We start from the raw sequence: 12,531 nt of genomic DNA, 5'->3' as shown, positions 1-12,531 counted from the left end.
ATTGGGACAGTTAAACTTGTGGTATTTAAATTAAAGCTAACACTTTAATATTACCACGTAGGTGACATTACAATCAGAGTGGAGTCACCACTTACCAATAAATCAACCAATTGAAGAACCATTTTACTACTTTTGACAGTTTCCTGACATGAATAGACACACAGAAAACTGGATGGCAACTGATATTTAAATCTGCCATAATTCATATGAAGCTTGTTTTGAATAAATAGGATAATTTTTCCCCACTCTATTTGCTAGTTCAAATTATGAAGTACTACTATTCACTTCACAAAGACATTTATAGGTTACTATAATCAATTCATATCTTATGACTATGGGGAGGAACCCCCAAATAACAAATCACCGCTACCCAGCAATGAAAAAAACCCCAGACATCTCTAGATGTGAGCAATTATACTTAAGCACTACACAGCAGAAAAAAACCCACAGTTACAAACAACAACAAAAAAAATTAATTGTAACAGATGAGCAAATAAAAGGCTTGGTTGCTTCAACACTATATTCCAATACTATGCAAATTTACTTCACAAAATCTATCGTTTCAGCTAACACTGATGGGGGGGGGGGAAAAACCAAATTGAGAAATAGAAGTGTGAAAACAAAGCTGACCTATGGAACAGCCTACAAGCACTTCCTTTCTATCAGATTTGGGCTTTCTGACCTAGTTACACGTTCTCCATTGAAAACAAAACTTTATAGCACCAATAATCTACAGAGATTTTCCTCCAATACTGAATGCTTTGATTAAAATATAGTTATTTTACATGAAAGTCAACTGTTGCAATTTTTGCCCGTACAAGTCAATTCACAAAATTACAAAATTTTCAATTTAAATACCTGCTAGTATGCAAAAAAGCTGCCAAATTAGCAGAGATGTAGAAATGCTAGTTAGTTTCTCTAAATTATGTTGGAGTAATTCCATAAGTATGCAAACTAGGCTTCTTACAGACCTTTAATTAGAAAGGGCTATCATTCACTAGATGTCCAGTAGAACAAAACCAAGACTCTTACTATCAGGTGTGCCACCATAGAAATGAAAACTTACTGACTTGAAAAGGGAACATTCATAAAGAGAATTGTTTGTTGCCAGTGAAATCCCTTGTTAAAATCATGCAAAAGGCTGTGGCACACATACAGAATACTCTTTACTATTGCTGTAAAGCTAGTCTACCTTAAGAGGCAAAAAGCCTTCAGATTCTGTTGTAGGCAATTTCTTTTTAATATTTCCAGAACTGTGTACCAAATTCTTGCAGATCCATTGCGCCATTCAAAGAGGTCATAGTCCTCCCAGGCAAGAGTTACTGCCTCCACCGACCTCCTGGGGAAGATTCTTACTGTAGTTCTTATACTTTGCAAAGTATGCTAGGCTAGCAGACGTGTTCTTTGTTAAACCATGTGATTTTGTTGAAAATGCCTGGAAAGCAATGAGCGGAACATCTTCCCAGTCGATTTGAAAGGATGGTGAATTCTAGCAGAACCCTAGGAAAAGCACCTGATGACAGGAGGACTGCTTACAGCCTCCTCCACCAGCACGGCTGCCCTTAGCATCCACTGTAGCTGTTGCTTCCCTGCAGCTTCTTAACTGTTTTAAGATACTGTTAATGGGAAGACATAGCCCAGAAGATGACACTTAGCCAAAACAGTAATAAGACGGGAAGATGAAATTCCTATTTGCCTTTGCATCCTAATCCCTTTACATGGGTCTCTTCAAATTGGCTTCAGATTAATATAGTATTACACTGAAATACATTCAAAATACAGCCTGTATTTGACCTTTCCTCTCTACCATAAAGACACTCTTCCCAGAGGACAAATTACTGCCTGAAGAATTTTAATTCTTCTTCTTATACCTTTATATATGTATATAAAATAGGAAAATATTTATATTAAGCTTATTTTATAGGATCCCATAATGAAAAGCAGAATGTAGTAATTCATTTTGAAATCTCCTCCTTCCCTAGTTAAAGAAATGTGGTTCCACTCAAACCTCTGTATAAACAATTATTGGGGGGATGGGGGCAGAGAATCACACAGTGGCAGTTTATTACTGGTGGCAGCAAACACCAAAGGAAAACAAACCTCTGGTTGGGAGCATACAGAATATAGACTCCTTAATAATTATGTACATATAGCAGGTGCTCATCAAATGTATCTGTCAGTATGCTTCTTTTCTGCGTGTCTAAGTTTCATCAAGCACCACATCAACTTAAAATCTCTTGCAAAATTATTATATCCCACCTGCCACTGTGTATAGATAATAGCATACCTACTCCCCCTTCCCTCCCCCCCCACCCCCAACCCCCACAAGAATGCAATGTGGAAGAATTTTCTTTTTAAAAAGAAGTGGAATGTGAATGGGTGATAGAGTAGCATTGTTAAACATGACTGAATACCAAGATGCCTGTTGCACACAGGTTATTACAGCTCTTACTTTATCTAGCTCTACAGAAAACTCTACAGAAAGCTCAGTGTGGGCATCGTGCCTCTTCCTGTTCACACCTGCTCTCTTCTCAGCTTTACCATAAGATTGAAGTCAAAGGATGCGCACGAAGCTTCTGCTCTCTCCGCTCGGGGCTCAGTATATTCCCAGACGACAGAACATTCTCCTTTACTCATCACAGGCGACAGGAGTAAAGATAGCTTCCCACTCATTTCATTATGACTCACCAGAGAGGAACAGGAGAGAGAACACCCTTCTGCTCAGTCAATGAAACCTTTACAGGTAAGATATGTCATTAAAGAGTCCTATTTCAAAGAATAAATATACTGTCTATTTTATATGTCAAATAAGAAAAAATAGATTTATGACATCCTCCCACTAAATTCTAAACAAACCAGTAGTGAAGCTGATGACATTTAAAACTAAGTGCTCTTACAAGGCCTTGAGAAGCAAGTTGGCAGGGTCCCCTCAGACTTCAGTATCTTGGGCTAACCCAATACTAGGAGTAAGTCGATAAAAGAGGTATTAAATATATAAAGGCATGCAAAGTATTTATCAGACTTTTTGGTCACAGTAACATTAGCTAATCCACCTTAAAAGCAGTACATAGAACACTTCCAGCAGAAGCATGGCTTGAGCTGCTTCCACATTCAGACTGAATAATCGTGCAACAACCACCTCTGTGAATTATCCCTTTGACCTTTCTTCCATCTTATTTTGTTGACTTGAATAACAGATTCCATGCACATACAACACGCACTGCAAATCACACAATATCTGAGTTGTATAGCATTTCATACAGAGGCCTAACTAAACCCTCTGAATCATCTTGCAATGCTTCAATGAATGTAAAGGGGATGAAGGTTAATACCGTTATCCTTCCCTCAGCAAAACGACAGATGTGCTCCCTTTAAGATGACATTTAAAGGATCAGTAAGCTTTCATTCCTTTCTCTTAGTCCATTTCAAATCCAAATTTCTATATATGGAGACCCCAGAAGGTGCAGTTCACTAAGGCTCTCAGAACTGAAACACATGAATCTCTTTTAATAGTAAAGTGTATTTCACTAGGTTGTGCCTATATTATACATTCTGCACACAGGTAAGAACTATGATTGGGTATAAGGTTAACACCTTATTTTATCTTCAGTATTTATTAAAGTCTTTTGAAAAATGTCTAACAGTTTGAGATCAGTATTGTCAATTTTTGTAGAGTCTAAAACGTGTTAGCACCATCAGCAAAAAATACAAGTTTTTGACAGTTAAAGCGATGCTGTTCCGGATTTAAATTTATATATACTTGATCTGACCATTTTTCTATCTATTCACACAGAGTTTACAAACATCTGGGGAATCTTCCCCAAGGGCCAGTCTTTCATTAACTTTGGCTTTTAGATTTGTACCAATATCCAGAAGTTCGTAAGGCTACAGCCTAGAATCTTCTGACTGGTTTCTGTGGCATGACTAGAGAGATGGAGAAGTAGTACTTTACCAATCTTCCCCGAGCACTAATAATTGTACTCCTTTAAATATGTATTAAAAAGAATAGATAACAGAAGCAAACCACAAGCAGAGAAAGAGGAAAAAAAAACCATCCTGAGCTAGGGAACTCCAGCACTTTTTCTCCTGTCAGTTCAAGGGTATGATTGTGATCTTTCAGCCATTAACAAAAGAATCATGTTTCAGTACCTAAAGAGTTTAGGTACAGAAAGCCAATTAAAGCAAAATGCCACAGTTGTGCATCAGGAAAATATGCCCATTTACCACATAGAAAAAGAGTAAGCAGTTTACTGGTTAAGGTTATTGAATACAATATTCAGAGTAACTACTTCTAGCTAAGTATGAATGTTTACTATGTTGTAACCTACCAATTAGAATACCAAGGACAAACCTTTACAGATTAATAACATGCTATTACTAAGTACAGAATCCAAGAGGAGAGAGGCTTTCAAACTTCCTTCGGGTTCCACTTCCTCTCTTTGCTAACAACGTGAGGCATAGAAGAGGGCAGAAACTTTGACATGGTTTTTAATTTTTACAGAAGAAAGTTTATCCAGATGCCTGCAGTGTATCGCCGTACAAAAAGCTACTAACTTACTGTCCTTTTTGAGCGTAACTTTCAGGAATAAATTATTATTGCTCCTTAAGTAGCCTAAACACGTTCAAAATTACTAAATACATGCTAAAATAAAGTTTTCCACAAATCTTCAAAGCATTTTTCCCCATTTTACGGATTTCATTAAACCTGTTCACTAGCTTTATGACTGGATGCTTATTCCCAACCCAATCCACACTACACAATGCCTTTCAAATACTGCTGGCAAAATCAATGAGATTACTTACATACATAGTAAGAAGAAACTGTATCAGAAAAAAAAAATCTCAAAAATAGGAGGCAAGCACTCATTGTTTTTCACCTGGATCATCATACGATTGCAGCTATAATGTCAACCATGCTGGCATGTCTCATTGCTAGGCCTCTAACAGTTAATGGCAGCTTGCTCTAATCGCACATTAAAGATGCGGACTAAGCTTTGTGCTAGAGAGCACTTGTTCACACAGCCTGTCCAGTACAGATGGTTCTATGGCCCGACTGCTAAGTACCTTACACAGGACACAGGGACAGTCAGGTCCCTCAGAAAGAGGCCATGCCACTGCCAATGAGCACGCTCACGTACAGGAGAGCCAACGGCAAATATCAAAGAAAGGAAACATGTCTCAAGTTCCACTCTTCTTTGGAAATCATGTTTCTGAGTCTTGTTAGAGAACACACTCCCCATTCAGCCTACTCCACAATCTCAAAGCCAGAGCATCCTCCTGAAAGACAGGTTTTTGAGTCCACTCAGCCTTCAGACAGTGAATCAAATCTCCCATTTTCTGACTGGGTGCTCAGAATAGCTAGGCTAGAAAACCACAAACAGGTACCAGAAAGAATTAATCAAAAAAGTTATTGACTAAAAAAAAATAAAATTACTTCCACCATATGAAAACTTTCTATCAGAGAGTCAAAAACAAGCTTAGAAACCCTGTGGAACCAGGTGCTCAGACTTTCTGAAGAATACAAATCAAACTATATTTTAAAACCCTATCTGTAGGCTTCATGGATCTCTTCTGCACTTCTCACTTTAGTGCCCTCCTTCAACTATGACTTAAAAAAAAAAAAAAAGGGGGGGGGAAGGGGCAAAAAGAATTTAAGGGAAACATTTAATGCATTTATCACTGAAAACATGTAAAAATAACTTTGCAATGCAAGACACCTTGCTCCAAATATTACTCATTTTATTACAAGACAAATCAATACAGAGTCTCAAGATAGGTTAAAAATACAGGGACAAAATAAAGCTAAAAATCAAAAAGCCATTAAAAATCATGATACAAAATGAGATGAAAACCAAACTAAGATGATATACCATTTAAGAATATAGAATTTTTTATTATGAAATACAACACAGAGAACTAGCATTTCAATGAGTTATGTATTCAAAAGAAGAAGGTTGTTCAGAACCAAAGAAATAAGCAGATGTTGTTGGAAGCTATTAGAAGAAGAAAATTTAGTATACATGAAAACATACATGCATGACGAAATGCAATTAAATGTGTAAAATTCTCTCTCAACAGATGAGGATATGAAAATGCCTTCCCCCCCCATTTAAATAAGAAGCCTCTCCATTAGCAAATAAGGAAACACAACAGTTGCTTCTTTACATTCCGTAAATAAACAGCTTACACAATGTCAAGTCTGACGACTTTTTATATTGTAGTTATCAAAACATATCGACTTACAGAGGACAGCCACAGCTCCGGATTCAAACATGAGACATTCTTCTCTGTTTCTGGTTTCCACTATTACACTGAATGGAAGTGGATCCAGCTTGTGATAGACACGGTATCCTTTACTGAAAGCCATTTTGCCTTTATCAGAGGCAGTCCTGTCCAACACAAGATGATGTTAGTGAAACCTTCTTATGCTTCCAGATACCTTCTGCAAAACAGGTCTGACTTGCATCCTTTCCTAGGGATTTTGTACGTTTTACAAAAACAAATGACACAAAAAGACCTGCTCGCTCTTTCTCCCTCATGAGACTTATTTTATCTCATGTTCCAGAACAAATATAGGGACTATCTAAAGACAACATAACAATGTTTCAAAAACACAATTACCCAGAGAAACATCTTTCAATATAAATGATTTATTTGAAAGCTTCTGAGAGACAACAAGAATTTCTTTCATAACACTTCATAAATAGGATTTCTTCTTAGGGGAAAAAAAAAAAAGAATGAAAATAATATTCTCTAGCCACCACAAATACGTAAGAGTGGCAACTATCTTAATCATAAACTAATGCCAAATGCAGACAACCAGAAGCCTGAGTAGGCTTCAATTTTTAGATCTATTTACCGATTCTGACCTTGTACAAAAGGACAGCAAATTTTAAACAGCAAAGCTGTTAAGACATTTCAAAAGATTGTACAAAAACGTTAGCCTATTTTGGTTTCCCTTTTTAAAAGAAAGCAGGTTTTTATTGGGATTTAAACCCTCCCCTGCAGCAGCTGATGACTTGAAACATTGCAGCATTGTAGTAGTGAAACTGCCTGTAAGCTATAGAGGTAAGATCTTCCTTTAAAACAATAAAAAAAACAAACAAACAAACCACCAAACAAAAAGAAACTATAAACAAACGCGAGCATAGCCAAATTTTTAAGGGCTTAAGCTCAGAAAACATACAGCGAGGGAAGATTATTCCCGAAAGCCCGGAGCAGGGTTTTTTTTACCCTCCCCCCTCCCTTCAGCTCCGTGTCCGTAACCTCTAGGGCGGACACAGACTTCACACCGCCCGTAAGGAACACGTCGGCCCCCACCCTCGGGCGCAGCCCCTGCGGGTCCAGCACCGCCCGGGGAACAGCGGCCCCAGCCCGGCTCTTCACCCGAAGCCCCTCTCCCTTACCGGGCAGGAGGAAAGAGGCCGCCAAGCCTCCCGGCCGAATGGCAGCCCCGGGGCCGGCACCGGGCCAACAGATACCCGCCTCGCTACCACCTGCCGGCCGGGGCAGGCGCGCACCGCCCCCCCTCACAGCCCGGTGCCGCCGGTACCCACGACGCTGACAGAGCCTCCATCTTGTCTGGCGCCCCCGCGGCCCGAACCCCGCAACGGCGACAGCTGGGCCGGCTCTGCCGCGTACTGACAGGTGCCAAGCGCCCCCCGGTGCTGCTGCTGCTGCCACCGCCGCCACCCCCCCCCCCCCCCCCCCTCCAGCCTCCCCCAGCCGCAGCGATACCGGCGCCTCCCTCACCGGCCGCTGCCGCCAACGGCCGCTCCGCTCTGCTCCGCGCCGCGGGAGCCGGCGGGACCTCACTTCCGTTCCGGCCCCTCCATCCCTTCCGCATTGCGCCTCCCGCCACCGGAAGTCGGTAGAAGGCGTGAAGGGCGGGGGTCGCCGCCGGGGGGGAGGGTGACAGGGTAGTGCGCGCGGGGGAGCAGCCGTTAGAGCGGTTGCCGGCCGCCCCGCGGGGGTGCGGGAGGGCGGTTGATCGGCAGGGCGTGCGGGACAAGGAGGTGTTGGTCCGCGGCAGACAGCGACGGCGGGCTGGGTGGAGGCTTTGCCAGAGCCCGGTTCCTGTGAGCGGCGACCCTCGGGTAGGCCCTGTCAGGGACACGCTGAACCAGCGCGTCGGGCAGGCCCCGCTGTGAGGGTGGGGTTCAGCTTGAGGAAACCTCGCCCCTTAGGGAAAAGCCTGTTGGGGAGAGTTTGAGGAAACCCGCCCCTTTAGGGGAAAAATAAGAAGAGAGCCCTTAGAATAACTTCTGGTTTTGTATTGTCTTGTGGCAGTGGTGGGTTGCATGCTTCAAAGTTGAAAAATGTGCTACGGATGCATAGAAAGGCTATGTTAAAACACAGTCAGCCCCAGTCCTGGCTGTGTATTTATTGCAGGTGCAGCAGGGAGAAAAATCTTAGGGGTAGGTTCACAAATAGCGGTGCAAACTGAAAAACCCTGCCGTGAGTGTGCCATGGGCAGAGAAGCTGCCAGTGCAGATGCTCACTGGGTGCCTCCGGTTCAGTGGGAGCATTCAATCACAGCTAAAACCTACCTCTTCCTGACAGGCTTCAAAAGTTTTAGGGACAGACCGTAAGCATCTCTTTAGAAATTTCCATTCAGCCTGTGCAAGCTATAAGTGGAGGAGGAGTACAGCTTCACTGTATTGTGTTGGTGATACATTGCAAGCTGCTGAGGAGACTACAGAAGACAGGCTTGAGAGCTACATGCTGAAGTCAAGAGAGAAGTGGGCTTTGCTGCTCTTCAGGTAACCCTGGGGCCAGGAGGGCAGTATGAGTGGAGAGCTGAAGTAGAAAAAAACCCAAAATCTGAAACTGTCCTTATGTCCAATCGAAACCTACCCTCTTTCAGTTTAAAACCATTACCCCTTGTCCTGTCACAACAGGCTTTGGTAAAAAGTCCCTCTCCCGCTGTCTTGTAGGCCCCCTTCAGATACTGGAAGGCTGCTATAAGGTCTCCCTGGAGCCTTCTCTTCTCCAGGTTGAACAGCCCCAGCTCTCTCAGCCTGTCTTCATAGGAGAGGTGCTCCAGCCCTCTCATCATCTTCGTGGCCCTCCTCTGGACTCGCTTCAACAGGTCCGTGTTCTTCTTATGTTGGGGGCCCCAGAGCTGGACGCAGGACTCCAGGTGGGGTCTCATGGAGGGGGGCAGAGGGGGAGAACCGCCTCCCTCCACCTGCTGGCCACGTTTTTTGTTATGTGGCCCCAGATACAACTGTCTGCCTGGGCTGCAAGCATGCATTCTGGCTTATGTCCCATTTTTCATCCACCACTATCAGTTTACATCAGCTGAGAATGTAAAATATGTATTGCTATCCAATAGTGCAAGCTTTGATAAAGCTATTATTAACTTCAGAAAATACTGCTGGTTTTAAGTTAATGGAAAAGGAGAATGAATATTTGATTCTAAGTGCCAGTGTAGTATACTACATAATATAGCAAAACATATTACAAAGTTTAATTTGTTCTTAAATTTTGTGTATTAAAAGGTTTGGCTAATTTTTCCCCACCTGCCAACTGAATTTCAGAATCTCACTAACCTTAAATCTATGGAAACGTGACTGGAGCTCAGGGAGCAGGGAGGAGGTAGAGGAGTCAGGAATGAAGAAGTGAAGTTGAGATGGGGATAAAGGGGCAGGGGGGAAGGTATTGTGTTAATTGTCTTTGTTTCTCAGTATCCAAATCTATTTTAATTGGCAATAAATTAAATTAATTCCCCAAGTCAAGTCTGTTTCCCCTGATGGTAATTGTTAAGTGATCTCCCAATGTTTACTGTGACCCATTAGCTTTTTTCATCCCATTTTCTCGCCCTGCCCTGTTGAGGAGGGGAGTGAGGGAGTGTCTGGGTGGGCCTCTGGCTGCACCCTAAGGTCAACCCACCATGACTTCACTGGGCTTCAGAGCAGAGCAGGGCACAGGCACCACTGGCAGTGAGGCCACCCACAGTTTTACCCCTTCCCACCAAGTGTTCAAACCACCATTTTCTCAGGCCCATCTGTGGTGCTGTGCAGCGCTACACTGGCACATCACCAGCAAATAAATGAAAGTTTGGAAATTGTATTTAGTTTGCATATCCTTCTCCAGCACTTATCTTAGGCCTTACTCCTGCAAACTCCTACCGCTTATTAAATCTTTCAAGCTGAGCTTGCTCACCACTTGTTGCAGGTGCAGGTTGTTCTCTGAACTGCTACCCCCTTGAGGTAGTAACCAAGTGTGTACATTATAATTTTAGTATCTTTAGTTCAATGAACATCTCACCCCGATTGGAGTGTTTGGGTAAAATGGCAATATGTAATTTAAGTGCAATACAATGATTTTAAGCCATGTGTCCCCAGAGTGTGTGAGGCCCGTAGTCACTGAACCTACATCCCACTTAATGTTTCCCACTAGCTAGGTATCACAAAAGTTTTAAGACAGTAAATAGACAATGCTCAAGAACTTGTATGACACCTGGGCTATGAAAATTTGGGCTTAAGTCCAAAGAAAAATACTACTACATAAGAAACATGTTGGAGATACATCTGTGCTTCACTCCAGGTCTCTGCTCTATGAAAACATTTAACTATGCACATAAAGCACAAAAGTAATGTAAGTGATGCCAGTGGGACAGCTCACATATTTGAACAAAATTGTATGCTTAAGTCATTGTTTGGAGCAGAGCCTTAAACTGCCGGCCCTTGTATTATTAAGTTTGTCTCCATGCAACTATTTTATTCCCATTCATTTATTTCTGCATATTTAGAGGAAGAGTTTTAGTTACATACAGAAATTAAGTACTCTTGGACAAAAAAAATCCTACATTATTTCATGGTGCAGACAGACTAATTCAACTAGCAGTTGTAAGGCTGCCAAAGTTTGATGTTTGGAGTCTCCCATGCAGGGCAAAACTGCTCAACTCTCATCCATCCTGTTGGTCGCGTGTGAGCTTCTCAAAAAACCACAACCATCCTCTCTCCTTGCAACAACCATTTTTGCAGCCTCCTCAGAGTTCTCTTTTCTGTGTGGGCCACTACTAACTCTTGCAGGAATGGTTTGCTTGTGACTTCACTGGTAAAGCTAACGGGCAGGTCACAGGAATTGTCATTTCCTTTTAGAGCGCTGGTCACAGGATATTTAATTCTCACTGGGCAACTAATAAGCCTAAGATGACAAGGATACTGCTTTTAAGCACCACCACGCGTAATGGGACAGTTCAACCTGTTCAAATAAACCTCACAAAGTCTTTCTAGTAAAGCTATGTCAAAACTGCAGGGGGCATATCCCTTTCTAAAGGTTCTTTCTAAAGAAAACACCGTTTTCGTAGAATAACTTAGGGAGAACTGAAAGCAGAACCAGCGATTAGCAAACTTTTGCAGAAAATGAGATGTTTCTGAAAGGAGAAAGATGAATCACGTGGCTCCCTGTATCTGCACATTTTTTCCTCAAACTTCTCCATTTCACATTTCAGATTTAATTTTGTTTTCCTTTATAGTACAGGACAAGTTTTTCCCTTTGCTATTGGTGACCTCTGGGGTAAAAGTAATCATATATAACTGCATAATAAAATAATTATAATAATTAAATAACTGTAATAAGTCTGTAATATATTATCCTGTTTATAAAAATGTCAGACTGACAATTTTACATGCAATTTTTTCTTACATGTTCTACATCTTTCCTTTTCCTAAACCACGCTAACTACTAAAGAGGTTATTAGACTTTCTCAAGAGTCCCTGTAGTGTTCTGAGCAGAAATAGGATTGCCATGTCACTTAATGTCTTAGTACCTTTGCATGTGGGATTTCATCATCTTGGGCATCAGTCCCTTAACATGTTTTAATTATTTCTTAATTTTGATAGTGAACAGTGAGATACACATAGTAAACTGTGGGAGAAAAATGTTAAAGCAGTTGTCCTTGGATTATACCTCAACCAAGCGGCAGTTGTGTAACATTGTTTAGTGGTCATCATATGAAGTATGACCACTTTGCTACCAGCATTTAATTTGCATCAGTAAATGAGATACAGGTGAAATGGTAGAAGTGAAAGTGGTTATTTCGTTTATAAATAAAGTTGTGTAACATTATTTACATAAAATCTTTAAGTGCCTATACAAGTCTAACCATTCATACATAAGAAAGGCACCACACTGCCCAAAAGGAGAAGTTAGATTATTTATCACCCGTAAGTATACTTTGCTGCAAATTTCTTCGTGTTATCATTCTCCAAATGTGACATTGTATGGGGACAGGAAGGAGACGCTCCTCAAGTGTGCCAGGGCTTAGGCACCATAGCCACATGGTGTCATTGTAGTAGAGGGAGGATGGGCTAAGTGCAATATGAATAGCTGGTCTTCCGCAGCAGTTAATTAGGAAAATTACTACAGGCTATCCTGAAAAAAGATTCTCTGTAGCTATAATTTATAATGAGGTTACAAGGAAGATACTTTCTTAATTTCCTCCCTTACGCTCCTAGTCACAATCCAAAATGGAACAAAACGCCTGGATTTTTAATAATAAATATCTTGAGCTTTGCTGCT

The 12,531-nt window shown here is 41.5% G+C and overlaps 1 protein-coding gene across 9 annotated transcripts in view; it reads right to left on the bottom strand.

Annotated features, from left to right (window-relative positions):
- SYNJ1 (synaptojanin 1) overlaps positions 1-7,629 on the bottom strand; it is a 69,861-nt gene extending 62,232 nt beyond the window's left edge. For 3 of the 9 annotated variants that reach the window (XM_063346573.1, XM_063346578.1, XM_063346620.1), the window contains exons 1-2: positions 7,407-7,627; positions 6,244-6,389 (exon numbers count right to left, since the gene is read on the bottom strand). In XM_063346573.1, the coding sequence (XP_063202643.1) occupies positions 6,244-6,367 (124 nt within the window). In that variant the 5' untranslated portion in view covers positions 6,368-6,389; positions 7,407-7,627. Of the gene's footprint in view, positions 1-6,243; positions 6,390-7,406 lie in introns of those variants that run through there. The other 6 variants (XM_063346553.1, XM_063346586.1, XM_063346604.1 and 3 more) reach the window with 5 other exon arrangements.
- Positions 7,630-12,531: the final 4,902 nt, after the last annotated feature.

This window comes from Chroicocephalus ridibundus, chromosome 1 (assembly GCF_963924245.1).
Source record: "Chroicocephalus ridibundus chromosome 1, bChrRid1.1, whole genome shotgun sequence".
Taxonomy (NCBI): Eukaryota; Metazoa; Chordata; class Aves; order Charadriiformes; family Laridae; genus Chroicocephalus; species Chroicocephalus ridibundus.
Note: the sequence above shows the minus strand (reverse complement) of the source record. Positions and strands in the feature narration are given on the sequence as shown.